At 40.6% G+C, this 17457-nt stretch overlaps 1 protein-coding gene across 1 annotated transcript in view; it reads left to right on the top strand.

Moving 5' to 3' along the window:
- Nucleotides 1–17457, top strand: part of ERC2 (ELKS/RAB6-interacting/CAST family member 2) — a 1171987-nt gene that overhangs the window by 658879 nt on the left and 495651 nt on the right. The window contains exons 9-10 of the mRNA XM_006892220.1: nt 4260–4400; nt 13109–13249. Of these exons, the coding sequence (XP_006892282.1) occupies nt 4260–4400; nt 13109–13249 (282 nt within the window). The remainder of the gene's footprint in view (nt 1–4259; nt 4401–13108; nt 13250–17457) is intronic.

A 17457-nucleotide genomic window follows, 5' to 3' on the forward strand; every position in this document is an offset into this window, starting at 1 on the left:
GGTTGGTTCCAACTCAGTGGTACACAACAGCAACAACAGGTGGTGGTGGGGAACTCAGTGACACCTAACAACAGCATTCCTTTTATCAGCCTTTTTAATTGTCTGTGCATGTCCAGCACTGGGACAGAATGTGCCATATCACATGGTACTGCCTTCTGGGAAGCTGCACTAGGAGGCATGGCTCACACCCAGAGAGGCCATGGAGGGCTGCTGAATGGGAGTCATTGTACATGGTCTGGCAAAAGGCACGCCTGGGAGAGTCTCCTAAGAGAATGAGGCATGGTCAGTTTGGGCCTTTAGAAATGTCCCTTCAGACTTACTGGTTATATATGGATTACTAGAAAACCATGGTGATTAGATACTCTTCAAACTTGGAGCTGAACTCATCCTCATGGATCAACTACTAGCTAAATGAAAGGCACACCTGGAAGGTGGAGTCACATGAGGGAGCCATGCACTCCTTAGAGTAATTGACATAGGAGATCTGAAGGGCAGCACTTGTCTGGGAATTAATCTTAGAAAGCAGGAAAGGATTGGAAAGGAAGCTGACTGGAAATAGGTAAACAGTGAAGAAGTGGAAAAGGAGTTGCTACGTTGTGGAGATTGCAATGAAATATATAGATTGTTGTTGTTGCTGCTGGTGTCCTCGAACTACGTGCCTTCAGGATTGCAGTGCAGCTTCTTGCCACTAGGCCACCAGAGCACCCTCATAATATAGATTATTGAATAGAAAATTCGTTTGCTCTGAAAACTTTCTTTCAAATAACAATTAAAAAAAGAAAAGGAATAGGGAAACTATCACATAAAAAAGTCTGCAAAAGATCAGAACAGAAAAGTGTATGGAGGAAATCTAAATATCTGCAAAGCTATCCAGTTTCAGTAGAAGCAAGCCATTTAAAATACTTTTAAAAAAATTTGTGCATATTTTATTGGAAACAATTAAAATGACTGAAATATCAGGCTGCCATGGATGTCTAAAAGCTGAACTCTGATTGGCTAAGATCAGTGAATAAATATTTGGCAGTTTTAATTCTAAAAAAAGAGAGAACATATTGTTTACCTGGGGGAGGAAGGGGGTGAAAATAGCACTCTATTAAGCTCTGACGGCCTGTTGGTAAGAAGGTGCACCGCAATATCAAAGGCACACAGTTCAAATTCACCAGTTGCTCTGCAGAAGAAGGATGGGCAATCACCTCCCGTTTGATTTACTCTCTCTGAAAACCCACTGGAGGGCCTGTTAGCTATAAGTCAGTTCTGACTCGGCACACAACAACAACAGCAGCAGCAGTGTGTTACAAATGATGAATATTGAGGACTAGGTCAACCAGAGTAAAGCTCTGTATTTTATATGGAGGCAATGTCCATTAAAAACAAAACAAAACAAAATAAAAACCTTTGAAAGGCTCACCACACTACCTGCTGTGTGAACAGTTTCTTCTTATGTGATCACATGGTCACCCCAGTACCTCAGATGAAGTAAAATAATACTGCACAAGAAGAAACAAATACAAGCAACTGAAATAGAGCCACTACCACTGTGATGTTGTTGCTGTTGTTAGACTTCTAGTCTTAATAACCCTGTAAGTAACAAAAAGAAACTTGGTCCAGCCCTGGGCCATCCTCACAATCGGTTTGTGCTTAAGCCCATTGTTGAAATTATTGTGGCAATCCGTCTCACTGTGGATTTCCCTCTTTTCTGCTGACCTTCTACTTTTCCTCCTCCAGGGACGGGCCCCTTCTGATAACATGCCCATAATACCTGAGACAGTCTCACCATCTTGCATCTAAGGAGCCCTCAGGCTGCATTTCTTCTAAGACAGACTTATCTGTTGTTTTGTGAGTCCCTGACATAGTCAATTTTCTTTGCAAGCACCTCAATTTAAATGTGCATCATCTAAAGTATCTTTGAATAAAATAGTAATCGCAACACTTCTTTCTCCTTGAAAGCACTAAAATGCACTGCTGCTGAATTAAGTTCTGACTTGTAGCAACCGTCCATCAAGTTCCAAGGCTATGTATCTATTACAAGACAATACTGCCTCTACTTCTTCATGGATTTGAACCATAGACCATGCACAATGTCACCGGGACTCCCAGTGAAAGCATTTCCCTCTGCCAGTGCGTCAAGTCAACTCAGCTACCCTCTACCATGTTTCTGAAATGGCACATTTCTATGGGAGGGGACTGTCCACCTTTATTTCTTGGAGCAACTAGTAGCCCAGCATGTTATGGACTCTGCCACCAGGATTCTGGAGACAGCATTAGAGTCATAAACAGTTGTCATTGGGGCAGATGGCTGCTTCCTCAGGGGATCTGTTTTGACAGTTGTCTTCTGCACCATGCCCTACTATACAATATAAAGATAATATTGCAATCATTGTGTGTGGTTATCTTGCTAATATTTTAAAGTATAACTGCCAAAAGAAAGCTCAAAGATGTGATGACACTAATTTCAGAAACCTGACTCAAGATTTACCCTAATTAGATTCCCCTTAAAAAAAAAAAAGGATAGGAAACACTCTTATATTGCTCTCAGTTTTATTTGCCATAGAATGTAGGCTCCAATATGTGCTTTGCACTGTTTGCAGTTTCTGCTTTGCATCTTAAGCAGACAGGAACCATTAATTTTTCAGTTAGAAGCTAACCATTAACTATGTGTGCCATCCAGGAACTCCTGAGATCAGTACAATCCCAGAAAGCATTTCTGCCACAATAGTGTTTTCATTTTCATATGAGAGTCCTGGGGAGAGGGTCCTAAGACCTCCTCCAATGACTGCAGGATACATTTGTGGCAGTGTGGCCCTTTAAGACTCTGTCCAGGAGCTGAGTCACCTTAGTCACTGATCCCTTCCCTCTGCACTGTCCCCAGGAGCACTGGCTGTGACCTCACAGATGTGATGCAGACAGAATGAAAATTAGGATGACATATTATCACAAATATGACACACAGTATTTCCTCAAGAAGGGAAGCTGTTGTGCAACCTTTGTTCATAATCCAGCCTACTTCTATTTTTTTTTAAATATATTGTTTTGCTTCAGAGTTTGTACACTTTGTTTCACACTATTCTTGATTCACATTGTGTTTCATACAATCATTCCCATTCATTATGTTTTATAAAATTAATTACCATTGGACTATGCCCATCATTATCCTGTCTATTCAGGTCCCCACTGGATCTTTCCCATTTCCTTTACCTGCTGTCTCCATCCACCAAATTATGCACCTCTGTGATTTCACCCCTACCTATCCTCACCCCTCTGCTCGCACCTCGTGCTCCCTTGGATCCACAAAAATGGTTTACTAATTGTTGTTATGTGCCGTTGAGTCGCTTGTCACTCATAGTGACCTTGTGCACAACAGCTCTGAATTCTGCTCTATCCTGTGCCAGCCTTATTGTCTCTTATACACCTACCCCCAATCCCCAGTCACTGAATCAGTCCATTTTATCGAGAGTCTTCCTCTCTTGTGCTGTCCCACCACCCTCCCAAGTATGACATCCCTCTCTCCAAGGACTGGTCCCTTCTTGCAGTATGCCTAAAGTATGTCAGATAAAGCTTCTAGTCTTCTATTTTTGAAATAATGGTCTTATGCAGTATTATTATGAGATTGAATTAGTTCACTCAACATAACCCCACCCCCTCTTTTTTAATTTTTTTTATTTTGAAGAAACTACTGAAAAAAACCACACAGTGAAAACAGTCTCCAGGCACACTGGGAAATTATATACACAATGGGCTTGTGCTTTATTTTTGTCTCAGATGGTCACTGGGAGCTCAGCCCTGCGTCCTAGGGGCCTCTGCTCTGCTCCTGTGCAGCCTGGTGCAGCCAGTCTTCATATACCCAGGGCGGCGCTTTGATGCTGACTGGCGCGCCTGAGCAGAGGGGGCGGAGCCAGCTCGATAGTGCTCACCTTGCAGCTGCCAGTATAGAATCTTGATGGCGGCTCTAGCAGTGGCCCAGATCCTATTGTAAATCTAGAATGTCCTCAGAAATTCAACACTGAGGCTCCTTGCAACTTTGCAGTGCTAACTTTGTGACAAATTCAAGGCTCTATTGATTGTCTTTTCCAAATGCTGCTATATGCAACCTCTCTTCCCAAACCCAGCTCTGCGTGTCTTCTTAGCATCTTTCCCTCAGTGGGCTTTTTATCCTTATTGCTTCTTCTCGACTCAATGGTGCCTACTAACAACATTATCATGAGCTCTGACATGGGCACTGGTGAGTTCTCATCTTTTCCTTTGTGCTAATTGACTCACAGGAGAGAATCATTGAGCGCTTGAAAGAACAACGGGAGAGAGATGACCGGGAAAGACTAGAAGAGATCGAATCCTTCCGAAAAGAAAACAAAGACCTAAAGGAGAAGGTCAACGCTTTGCAAGCTGAACTGACAGAGAAGGAGGTGAGTTCGAAGCACACGTGAAATGACATGATGGTCATCTTAGCCCACGCTCATTGTAGACCCAGGAGAGGGTTGGTTTGAGCAACTGTGTGAAGACTTGGGGAATATAGTGACATTTCTTCTGAAAATGCTACTTGTAACTTCTTAAGCATTTCAGCAGTGATGCGGCATAAAAGCTCCACTAACTATGTAATGCTACTTTTGGCAAATTTTCTTTATAGAGGCATGCCTCCGTAACACCACAGGTTTCATTCTTCTTGTTGTTGTTAAATGTCGTGGAGTGGTAGGTGACTCATAGCAATCCTATGAATGTAAGTCCTCAGCACTTGTGTGACTTTCATCCTTTCTCCAGGTTCGTAGGGTTTCCAGAGGCAAGCTATTACAGAAGTGGATGCCACTCCTGCTTCCAAGCTTGTTTTAATCGGGGAGCTTCACCAAACACTGCCCACCATGGGTAACCATCGTCACGTTTGACACATCAGTGTCACAGTGTTCAGCTTCACAGCGACCACAGGTTACCTATGTATGGGAAGTGGGCACATCAGGGCTATCTAGACCAGCAAAATAGAGAAAATATTGTAATAAAGTGAACACCCAATTTTGTGTGTGTTTCTCAGTCCGTATTTTTTTAAAAACTATGTAACTGTAGTCTATTAAGTATGCAAGGACCATATGACAAAGTTGAATATTTTGTGAGAAATACCATCATTACCAAAAAATATAAGAATCAGCACCATTACGAAAATGGCACCAATAAACTTGCTCCACACAGGGTTGCCAGAAATCTGTAACAGTGTGGCTGTAAACACTGGTATCTGCAAAGTGTGATAAAGCAAAGCATGATTATATAAGGGATGCATGTGTCATCCCACATTTGTGTGGCATGTTGTTGTTGTTATTAAGTGCTGTCGAGTCGTAGATGACTCATAGCGATCCTATGAACGAAAGACCTGAACAGTTGTATAACTTTCATTTTTCTGCTCAGTTCATAGAGTTTCTGGAGGCAAGCTATTTCAGAAGTGGATGCCACTCCTGCTTCCAAGCCTGTTTTAATCTGGAAGCTCCAGCAAACACTGCCCAATCTGTGTAACCATTACGACATTTGGCACAGAAATGTGTCATAAAGGAGTCCATATTCTTTCAAATATCTATGATTTTTTTGCTTGACATAAAAAACAACCTTAGCTACATATGTTGTTGTTACTTTTATGTGCTGCCACATCACCTGTGACTCATAGCGACTCTATGCACAATAGTTCTGAACTCTATCCTGAGCCAGTCTCACTGACTCCACCTACCCTGTTGCCCCAGTTACTGTGTCAATTCATCTTATCCAGGGTTGTCTTCTCCTGTGCTGTCCCTCCACTTTTCCAAGCATTATCTCCTTCTCCAAGGACTGGTCCCTCCTGGCAACAACCCTATGTACAGCCTGGTTTAACCCTCTCCAGGATGAATCTGCTTGTATTCTTAGCAGTCCATGGTACACTCAATACTCTTCTCTAGTGCCACAGCTCAAAGGCATCAATTCTCCTCCTATCCTCCCTAGTCATTGTCCAGCTCTCTGACCCATAGCAAGTGATTGCAAAGACCGTGGCCTGCACCTTAATCTCCAGAGAGGCACCATTGTCCCTTGGTACTTTGAAGAGGTCCCTAACAACAGACTTTCCCATCGCAATATGTCTTTTAATTTCCTGGCTGCTGGTGCTAAGAATGTTCACTGTGGAACCAAGCAAACTAAAGCTGTTAACAATCTCAATCTCTGCACCATCCATCCTGATACTGCCAATTGGTCCAGAGAATCTTTGTCTTCTTGACATTGAGCCTCAATCCATACTGAAAACTGTAGTCCTTGACCCTCTTAAGCAAGTATTTCAGGTCCTCCTCAGTTTCAGCGAGCGGGGTTGTGTCATCTGCATAACGCAGATTGTTGATAGATCTTCCACCAATCCTGATGCCACATTTCTCCTCATAGAGCCCAGCCTCCCAGATAATCTGTTCTGCATACAGATTGAAAAGGTATGGAGACAGGACACATCCCTGGCATACGCCCTTCCCAATTTTGAACCATGCAGTGTTTCCTTGCTCTGTGCTGATGACTGCCTTTTGGTCCAAATATAGTTTTCACATTAGGATGATCAAGTGCTCTGGGATTCCCATTCTTCTCAGAATTAGCAACAGCTTGTTGTGATCCACAGTCAAAGGCCTTTGCATAATCAATGAAACACAGATAGACATTCCTCTGGTATTCCCTACATTCAGCTAAGATCCATCTAACATTAGGTACAAAATCCCTAGTACCACAACCCCTTCTAACCCAGCCTGGACTTCTGGCAATTCTCTGCTGATGTGCTGTTCCAGTTGTTTTTGGATAATCTTCAGTAGAATCTTGCTTGCATGTAAAATCAGTGATACTGTTCTATAGTTTCACACTCTGTTGGGTCGCCCTTCTTTGGAATGGTAACAAATACAGATATCTTCCAGTCAGTTGGCCAAGTGGTTGTTCTCCAGATTTCTTGGCACAACTTGGTGAGCACGTCCAGGGCAGCGTCTGTTAGCTGAAATATGTCAATTGGTATACCATCTATTCCTGGGGACTTATTTTTTTGCTATTGCCTTTAAAGCAGCTTGAACTTCTTCCTTCATCACCATAGGCTCTGGCTCATATGTTGTTTCATTAAATTCTTCTGTGTCTACCAATTCCTTTCAATACAGTGACTCATCTTCTATGAATACTTTCTGGATCATATAATATTCTGCCTAAAGCATCCTTGATTATGGCAACTTGAGGTTTATTTTATAGTAGATAATTTTATAAACTATGTCCATACTACTTACAAACACAGACACAGAATGCAAACCCTACTGCTGCTCTTAATGTACAACAAAAACAGTAGAATTTGAAGCATTAGGGGTTTTGGAGAGAATACTTTGGGTTCATTGTATTCTGAGTGATATTCCCCACCACCTCTCTCAGCTTACTTAGAGGTAGTTTCCTGGAGAAATCTGAGATGAAAGAATGAACATTTTTTCTTACTCTCCATGACCCTGAGATGCACACTGATACCTACAGCTGACTCCTTCATACTTTGCTAGCTAGCAATGTCTTTCTCCTTCTGGGCTATTGAAGACCCTTTCATCTCATCAAGCTACTGACAAGCATTCTCCTCCCATATGATTAACTGCCTCAGAAAACCTGTGGGAGGGTCAGCTATGGGTTCTGACTCAGTGGTACACGACAAAACCAATAATGGCTATTTGAGTTTTGATAATTCTATATAAATTAAAGTTCTATCTAATTTAAGGATACAGATGAAGATAGGAAGTATTAGTAATGAAGAGGAATTTTGAGGAATCCCACGCATGAAATCTATAGTCCCTAAAGTTCTTGTTCTAGAGAATATTTCATTGATAAGAGAAAATTGCAACCATTTCCTACTAGTTCACTGCTAATTGTGACTTGCACTTTCTATAATTATTGCACTTTGTATGTAAGAACATATGTAGAAACTTTGACCACATTTATGAAAAGCTTCTCAGATTGTAAGTATTATTTGTGGGTTTGTACCTCAAAACCTATTGATGTGCTTCAAACTGAAAAGAGGTCTGATAATGTAGTGCAGCAGGAATGTTAAACAGAAGTTATTTCTTAAAAACAGTGCTGAGCTGTATGAATTTCAGATATGGATTTCAACAAACACTTGTTGTGCATGTAAGTGCATCTGTCACTGGACTGGTTCTACCAAAGAAACAGAACCGTAAGTGTGTATAGGGGTAGAGACATACATATCGATTTATAGGAAGCTCAGTTATCAGCTGTGAAAACTAGGCCAGGTGCTGATTGTAGAACAGACCACAAACAACTCATACGCAAGTTCAAGCTGAAGCTAAGGAAAATGAAATAGAATCCACAGGAACCAAAATATGACCTTCATTCTATCCCACTTAAATTTCAAAACCATCTCAGGAACAGGCTGAGGCCTTGAACACCAATGAGCTAAGACCGGATGAGTTGTGGGAGGATATCAAGAGCATCATCCAGGAATAGTGCAAAAGGTCATTACAAGGACAGAGGAGGAAGAAAAGACCAAAATGGATGTCAGAAGAACCTCTGAATATTTCACTAGAGTGCCAAGAAGCCAAAGCAGAGGGAAGAATTAAAGATACTAGAGAGCTGAACAGAAGCTAGCAAAAGACAGCACGGGAAGACAAAGTAAAATATTACAATTAAGTATGCAAGGAGCTCGAGTCAGAAAATCAAAAGGGCCAAACTCGCTCAGCATTTCTTAAGTTCAAGGAACTGAAGAACAAATTCAAACTTCAGGTCGCTATGCTTAAGGATGCTTTGGGCAGAATATTAAGTGATCCAGGAAGTATTAAAAGAAGATGGAAAGAGTATACAGAGTCATTGTACCGTAAGAATTGGCAGACACAGAAGAATTTCCTTAAACAACATATGAGCAAGATCCTATGGTGATGAAGGAAGAAGTTCAAGCTGCTTTGAAAAAAATTGGTCACAAAAGAAGGCCCCAGAAATTGATGATACACTGATGGATGTGTTTAAACTAACAGATGCTGCCCTGGACGTGCTCACCAAGTTGTGTCAAGAAATCTGGAGAACAACCACTTGACAAACTGACTGGAAGAGATCTCTGTTTGTTCCCATCCTGAGGAATGGTGATCCAACAGAGTGTGCAAATTATTGAACAATATCATTTATAACACATGCAAACAAGATTCTACTGAAGATTATCTAGAAACAACTGAACAGATTATTAGCAGACTACTGCCAGAAGTGTAGGTTGGATTTAGAAGGGGTCATGATATTAGGGATATTGTAGCTAATGTTAGATGAATCTTTACTGAAAGCAGGGAGTACCAGAGGAATATCTATCTGTGTTTAATTGTTTATGCAAAGGCATTTGACTGTGTGGATCACAACAAACTGTGGCTGACTCTGAGAAGAATGAGAATCCCAGAACACTTGATCCTGCTAGTGAGAAACCTGTACTTGGACCAGGAAGCAGTCATCAGCACAGAGCAAGGAAACACTGCATGGTTCAAAATTGGGAAGGGCGTATGCCAGCGATGTGTTCTATCTCCATACCTTTTCAGCCTGTATGCAGAGCAGATTATCTGGGAGGTTGGGCTCTATGAGGAGAAATGTGGCATCAGGATTGGTGGAAGACTCATCAACAATCTGCATTATGCAGATGATACAACAACCCTGCTAGCTAAAACTGAAAAGGACCTGAAGTGCTTGCTGCAGAAGGTCAAGGACTGCAGCCTTAGAGATTAAGGCTCAATATCAAGAAAACAAATATTCTCACCACTGGTCCAATTGGCAGCATCAAGATTGATGGTGAAGAGATTGAGATTGTTAACAGCTTTAGTTTGCTTAGTTCCACAGTCAACACTCTTGGTACCAGCAGCCAGGAAATTAAAGGACATATTGCAATGGGAAAATCTGCTGTTAGGGACTTCTTCAAAGTACTGAAGAGCAATGGTGTCACTCTGGAGACTAAGGTGTGCCTGATACAGTTCATGATCTTTGCAATCACTTGCTATGGGTCAGAGAGCTGGATATTGAGTAGGGAGGATAGAAGGAGAGTTGATGCCTTTGAGCTGTGGTGTTGGAGAAGAATATTGAATACCATGGACTGCTAAAAAAACAAGTTTATCTTAGAGAAGATTAAACCAGACTGCTCCTTGAATACAAGGATTCTGAAGCTTCATCTGACGTATACTTTGGACATTTTGGAAGGAGGACCCATTCCTTGGAGAAGGACATCATGCTTGGGAGGGTGGAGGAACAGTGTAGGAGAGGAAGACCCTCTATGACGTGGATTGATTCAGTGACAGGGGTAATGGGGGGTAGCTGTGTCAGAGACAATGAGGTTGACACAGGATAGAGTAGGGTTTAGGGCTGTTCTGTATAGGGTCACTATGAGTCGCAGGTGACGCGACGGCGCATAGTAACAACAACATATACATATTATCAGTATCAGTATCTATATACTCGGTTCACTTATGAATTTGTTTCTTCAGTTTTGCTCTTTTCAACTGATTGGTTCAGGCCCCGATATATCAGATAGCTACCTTTATATAAAATTAACTGATTGTAGATATTAATAACATCTACAAAATGCCTTCACAGGAACACTTAGATTTATATTTAATTAAATACCTTGGAACTAGTGAAAAGGAGCGCTGTTTGGTGTCGTGTTAAAGGAATTGTGGTGCTAATGCAAAGGTTATGCCTCTGGAAGTTCAAATCCATGAGCACCCCCATTGGAGAAAAATGGGCCGTCTCTTCCTGTACAGTTTACCACCTTCGAAATTCATAGGAAGATCAGCTATGAATTGGCTCCTGCTCTGTAGTGATGAGAAAGGTAGCCAGGTTGACACATAGGCTGATCACCCACTGTTCTTGTTGTTGTTAAGTGCCATTGAGTTGGAAGTGACCCATAGGTGACCTTCCAGTGGATATTCAGAGGCGGTTAATGGCATGAGAGGAGATTTCCCATCCTTCTCCTGTGAAGCAACTGGTGGCCTTGAACCATGTGTCTTTAGGATTGCAATGCAGCCTCTTATCACTAGACCACCAGAGCTCCCTATTTGCCCCCTAGGAAATTTAAAATGTATATGGCAAAACAGCACATCGTTGCTAGCCACATGGAGCTGATCATTTTGTTGGGGATGATAAAAAAAACCTAGTCACAATGACAAAAACCAAAAAACCCCAAGAAAAACCAACAACAAACAAAAATCTAAACAAACCTGAATTATAAGATTGCTGGTTATATTCCGTGGAAGTGATATAGTAAAGAACACTGGAATTGTAGGTACAAATATGAATTTGGTATTTCTATCTCCCTTCAATAAACAGGTGACCTTTAACTCACGTGAGCTCTAGTCTTGTCTGACATATGAGCAGGACACACTTGTCTCTTGGAGGGCTGTTAGGAGCACCTTACTGGGGATTGGTTGCTTGTGGTGGTGGCTTACTGGATGCTGGTTTATTGTAGGGGGCACAGGCATTCAGTGCCCATACAGCAAGCAGCCCAGGAACAATAGACACCATCATTTACTGAGAGCCCTCTGTTCGTATGGCATCTTTTTTAGGAACTGTGAACAACAGATAAAAAGGAAATACACAATGACTAGTTTGGGTGAAATCTGATCGTTTTACTCACAGAACCATTGTTGTTGTGTACCATTAAGTCAGAATCGTCCCAGAGGGCTGACCCTCCACCAGGTTTTCAGAGGCAATTAATTGCATGAGAGGACTTGTTAGTTAATAGCTGGTAGATTTGAACCACATGCCTTCAGGATTACAGCACAGCTTCTTAACCACTAGGCCACCAAAGCTCTGGTAACGAGCTTTGTCCTCCTGGGTAACAAAGCTATCTTGAGTGAGTATTTATTTATTTGTTTGTTTATTTTGGGGAATTTAACTTAAATATTGAAGTTGTTGATTTCCAGACATGAGGGATTAATGGATCAATGTATGTAACCCTATGCCTGGGTCATGGAGCCCAGATGGTGTAGTTCACATACTGAACTACCCCAGACTGAAAGATCAGTAGTTCAAATCCACAAGAGCAAAATGGGCAGTCTCTTCCCATAAAGATTGCCAGCTTAGGAAACCACTTGAAAGGTCACTGCTGTTCAGACTTACCTCAGTGACAGTGGGCATTTGGGGTTTATACTTTAATTGGGAGTTGAATTAATTGACTGAATTTGGATTTATGAAGGCCTACACTGGTGACCTAGTGGTAAAGCATTGCATTGCCAACCCAGAGGCATGTGGTTTGAATTCGCCAGCCACTCCAAGAGAGAAAGATGGGCAGTCTCCTCCTGTGCAGTTTACAGCCACTGAAAACCCATTGGAGGGTCAGCTATGGGTTGGTTCCAATTCGACAGCACGCAGGAACAACGGCAGTGAAGGGAATGCTGGTAGCCTTTCCCCTGGTGACTTGTGCTGGTAACCCAAAGGCTGCACCTCTGGGGCGGTCTGAATCCACCAGTGGCTCTGAGGGAGAGACAGAGAAGGTCAGTCTCCTGTGTGATTTACAGCCTGTCACACCTAAGAGTCACCTACGTGAGTCTTTTCCAACTCAACAACAGTGATTTTTTCTGAGACAGCATTGTCTACTTTACCAACAGTTTTTTCAAGATCATTTTATCTTTAACTCTCCAGAGTGTATTTGAGAAGTTTTTGGTCCTGTTTCTTTAGAAACAACTGGAATCTGTTACACATTCGATAGGATGACTCTTTTATGCTTAACTTGCCTTTTGGGGAACCAGAGCAGCGAAGTTGACATTTTCGTTCATATTTGTCTTAGTGTCTGCATGACTTGACAACAATAAATGTAAGTGGAAGGCTCGGGTGTCTGTTTCACCTTGACGCATAAAGAGCACCTCGGGACTGACATCATTAGCGCGGCTTTGCAAAGTGAAGCTTACGCTTAATGACCGCACCATTGGGTCACCACGAATTCTGCTGTAATTAGATTCTTCTCAGTTCTGTAAATGGGCCAACTTTCATTTCCTGGCCAGAGCAGGCTATTGTTACCTGAGGAAGACTGTATTTACCCCTTCTGTCTAATGCTCACTTTATGGCCAGGGATAGAATCAATGTGTTCAAATTGAAGACCTTGATAGGAGAAATTGCAGTATTTTACTCACCAGCATTCTTTCTCTTCCAGTCTAGCTTAATTGACCTCAAAGAACATGCATCTTCATTAGCCTCCGCGGGGCTGAAAAGAGACTCCAAATTAAAATCTCTAGAAATAGCCATTGAACAAAAGAAAGAGGAATGTAGCAAATTGGAAGCACAGTTGAAAAAGGTAAGTGAAGCCTAAGGGGGGGAAAAATGCTAATTTAAAAACAAATTTATAAGATGGGAAAGGAAGAGACAGTTTTCCCCCAAAGAAACAAACCCCTTATCTTTTGCTGTCTGCTGATAAAGGAATTAAACTCTCTTAGCTTTATTCCCAACAAGTCTGCAGCAAGTCTGTCTGTGGACCTGAAAAATTATCTTAGGTTTCCTGTCTGAAGAAAGCTTGAAAAAAAAGTGAAAATAATCTAATGGAAGTGAAAACATATCCTAAAAAACCAGCCGCTTCTCTCTGGGCAAATCTCAACTATCCAAAAAGGATAAATGGCACTGTTCACAATAAACCAAAAAATCAGAGGTTCCCATTAGATGCTGAGAAACGTGACTCCTTTTAGAAGTAGGTCTGACTTTTTATTATTATGGGGTTTTTAACAGAAGTTTTTCCTCAAGTTGGAAATTCTAGAAGTTAACCAAAACAAGTCAAGTGCATATCTGTAGGATGCTTATGTGTGACCAGAAATGGTTGTAATGTCTAAGAAGGCGTGTTCATATGGAAAACTTCGGGGGTCTGGGGAGGGAAGAAGCAACACCGTCACATTTTAGCATTAACATGTTTTCTCTGACCTCAGCATTTTTTGTGGAGTACATTTCCAGTCATGCATCGTTCCTTTGACTTCTTCCCTGTGTTGTTCAGTATGTCTGCACTCATCGTTCACATAAAACTCATAATGTTATGAGTTTAAGCATTTTGTTTCCCTTTGGCAGTTTGCAAACTCATTCGGAAGAAGTGGGGAGAATCTGAAATATCAACTAAAGCAGAGAATCAAATTTGACTCTGTATAATTCATAGCACACTGGAATGGGAATTTATTTGCTAGAGTTATGAAAACATGACACAGATTATCAAGGATGCAGAGGAAACAGGTTTTCTGTGGAGAAATTTTTCTGTGTTTTTAGGAATTTCCTATAATATTTTGTATGAAGCCATATATTACTGAAACAAATATTGGACCAGGGACTTTAAAAACTTGCCGTGAGGAATTTCACACTGGTTAAGTCTATGCAATAATTCAAAGATATAGTTTGAGAAATAGATCAAATTCCTTTAAAACAAAACAGCAAGAAAATGTCTATATTACCAGATCTATTTTTTAAGCCACTCAACCTCTCACATTTTTTAAGCGCTATTTAGCCAAACAGGAATCAGAAGCCATAAAAAGATGGCGTACTGTGTAACATACCTAGCTGCTAGCCAAAAGGTTAACAGTTTGGATCTACCTGCTACTCTGTGGGAGAAAGATGGGAAGTCTCCCCTTGTAAAGATTTGTAGCTTTGGGAAACCCTCTGAGAGGGCTGTTGGGGTCAGAATTGACTCTACTGCAGTGAGTTTTGGATTTTTGACTTATGGCACAGTCGTTAAAGTGCTAGACTTTTACCCCAAAGGCTGACAGTTCTGGCCTACCAGTTCAATAGGCCATAGTGGGGGTGGTTTGCTTCCATAAAGATGACTGCCTTGTAAACCTCACAGAACACTTCTTCTATGCCCTGCAGAGTCATTATGAGTCAGAATCAACTCAGTGACATTGGATTAGGTTTGTTTGTTTTTTTTAATTTGTTTTGTTTTACACTTTTAAAATGGATAGTGACTTGACATTATATGCCCTGGGTATGTGAGGTACATTCTCAAATGATTGACATTCACAGACCAAATTCAGTAAGCATTTCAGTATTATTCCTAATAGCATTTTAGTATTCTGAAACCCCCACCAGAACTGTACTAACAAATATGGTTGTAACATACATGAGTATGTTATATCATATGCTATGAGTGCTTAATTGTATAAAGAAATGAGCCTCAAAAGGTACTTTTTAACCTAACAGACTAAGATAACTCTCGGGAGCTCTGGTGACTTAGTGGTAAGAAGCTCCTCTGCTTACCCAAAGGCACGCAGTTCAGATCCACTAGCTGCTCGTGGGAGAAAGATTAGCAGTCTCCTCTGATGTGATTTACAGACAGCCCAAAACAACAACAAAAAGATAACTCCACAGAAGAGAGGTGTTCATCTGCTACCAAGGGTGGTCCTTTAGGCTGTCTTGTCCAGTCACAGTATGTTGAGTCTGAAAGAAGGAACTGAATCCATTGCTGGTGATTAATTTTGACTCATAGTGACCTTCTAATGAATTTTCAAGACTGTGAATTTTTGTCTGGTTGAGTCTTGGGTGGATTTGAACCACTAACTTTTTTGGTTCACAGCTTACCACACAAAATGCTATAGACCCCCAGGGTTCCTGGAAAAGAGAAGTCTTCAGATTGAATTGAACACGAAAACTAGCCCTTATAGACCCACACCAGTCACTTCCACTAGTGCAAATTGTCTAAGAAATCAAAAATCCTTTGGTAATTAGAAGGAGGCTCCCATATTTACGATTATACTTTGCATGTATATGACTTGACTAGTTTAATAAGTCAGCATCTGTGCAATTCAATTTTAGTTTCCTTCAACATAGCTGTGGTTCGCCCGAGAGATCACTTGAGCGTGTGGTTTCCGTAGACCCTTAGGTAGATGCCAGGTATTGACATTCACAGACCAAATTCTGTAAGCATTTTAGTATTATTCCTAACAGCATTTTAATATTCTGAAACCCCCACCAGAATTATACTAACAAATATGGTTGTCTTGCTCTAAAGGACCTATTTAATTTCTGAAACGTTAACTTATTTTTAAGTATATAAATAATCTGTGTTTATACTATCACCTAAATGCATTCTACAGTGAGATTAAATAGGGTAATTATAATTTAAATATTTTTGTATGTAACCTGCAAATGCTACTTTGTTGTTCTTGGCTCTCTATCATCAGCTAAATTCAAAAGTTTAAAACATTTTTCCCCAGTAGTCTTTAATTTTTGCTAATAAATAGTTCTGTAAAAACCTCAAGTACCCATCACCTTAAAAAAATTGGGATCTACATGAAATATTTGAAATTCTAAGCCAACAGTATATGAATATACATATAAACACATCATTTACCCCTGGAAAAATAAGCAGTTATAAAAGTATAAGGCGTGTCTGGGCCTCCTTTTAAATAAAAGAGTATGTTACTTACGAATAAAATATAAAGGCTTGCTAAATGAAGGCTGAAAATATAATAGTTTTATTATACCATAAATTCATGAGCTCCCAACGAAATTTGCTCAAGATTTGAAAGTGTCCAGGTATTTTCGCCAAGAAATAGGCACTGTCTTGCGATTGTGTTTCGTGAGAAAGTTTTTTCAGAAACTTTGGCAGGGACAGTGGGACCTAAATGATAACTTAAACTGATTTTCCTGTTAGAAACAATGCATGGTGTTGGGGAAGTGAGTCTTCACAGCAAAGTTTGCAGAGAACATATTTATACCACGACTCACCATTAGCTCAAGTTCAAAGGGAAGGTACTGCTGTATCCTCTGAAGTTACGTTGAAACACTTTGTGTCAGAAGATGGTTAAGGGCAAAATATGAGCTATTCTTTACCATTTCCCTTCCGCCATTTTTAACATAGTGCAATCTTGCGTGAAGAAATTTTCATGAGAATATTGAGACTAATAAAACAGTACTAAGCAGAAAACACAGATTCTTACAATAATAGTGAGGTCAATCCAGTGATGGTAATCAGACAACAACTCCTGTAACCAAGATGTCCTTATCAGTAGTAGACACGGGGGAGTTGAGAACTTGATTAGTTCTCTGCAGATCATTTAGTCTCTCAAAAATATATATTTTTTATTAATGTTAATGAAAGTTTACAGAGACTTAAGGTTTCTAGTTATTCATTGTTGCACTTTAAAAAGATATTTTATGGTCATATTTTAGCCTCTGAAAACCCACTGCAAAGTCAGCTATGAATCACTTTCACCTCAGTGGCACAGAGCAATAACATCAACAACACGAAATAAGAAAGCATTATAGATCTAACGCTCTGGGAACAGAAGAGGGAAGACTTTGAAAAGAATACTCTTTTTGTTAATTATGTACTCACAGTAGGAACTACTGATGGGCAATGACCAATCCTGCATTTTCCCTTTAATCTCCCTACAGATAAAAATGTTCTTCTCCATCGTACACTTATTCTCCAATTTGCTATTTTAATTCCTTTCTTATAGATATTTTACATTTGCTAACCTGCTGCTTGCTAATCTGCATTTTCCTAAAGTTAGACAGGGTAGAAAATTTGGGCTT

Source organism: Elephantulus edwardii, unplaced genomic scaffold, assembly GCF_000299155.1.
Source record: "Elephantulus edwardii isolate Elephantulus edwardi_28Jun2011 unplaced genomic scaffold, EleEdw1.0 scaffold00113, whole genome shotgun sequence".
NCBI classification, from domain to species: Eukaryota; Metazoa; Chordata; class Mammalia; order Macroscelidea; family Macroscelididae; genus Elephantulus; species Elephantulus edwardii.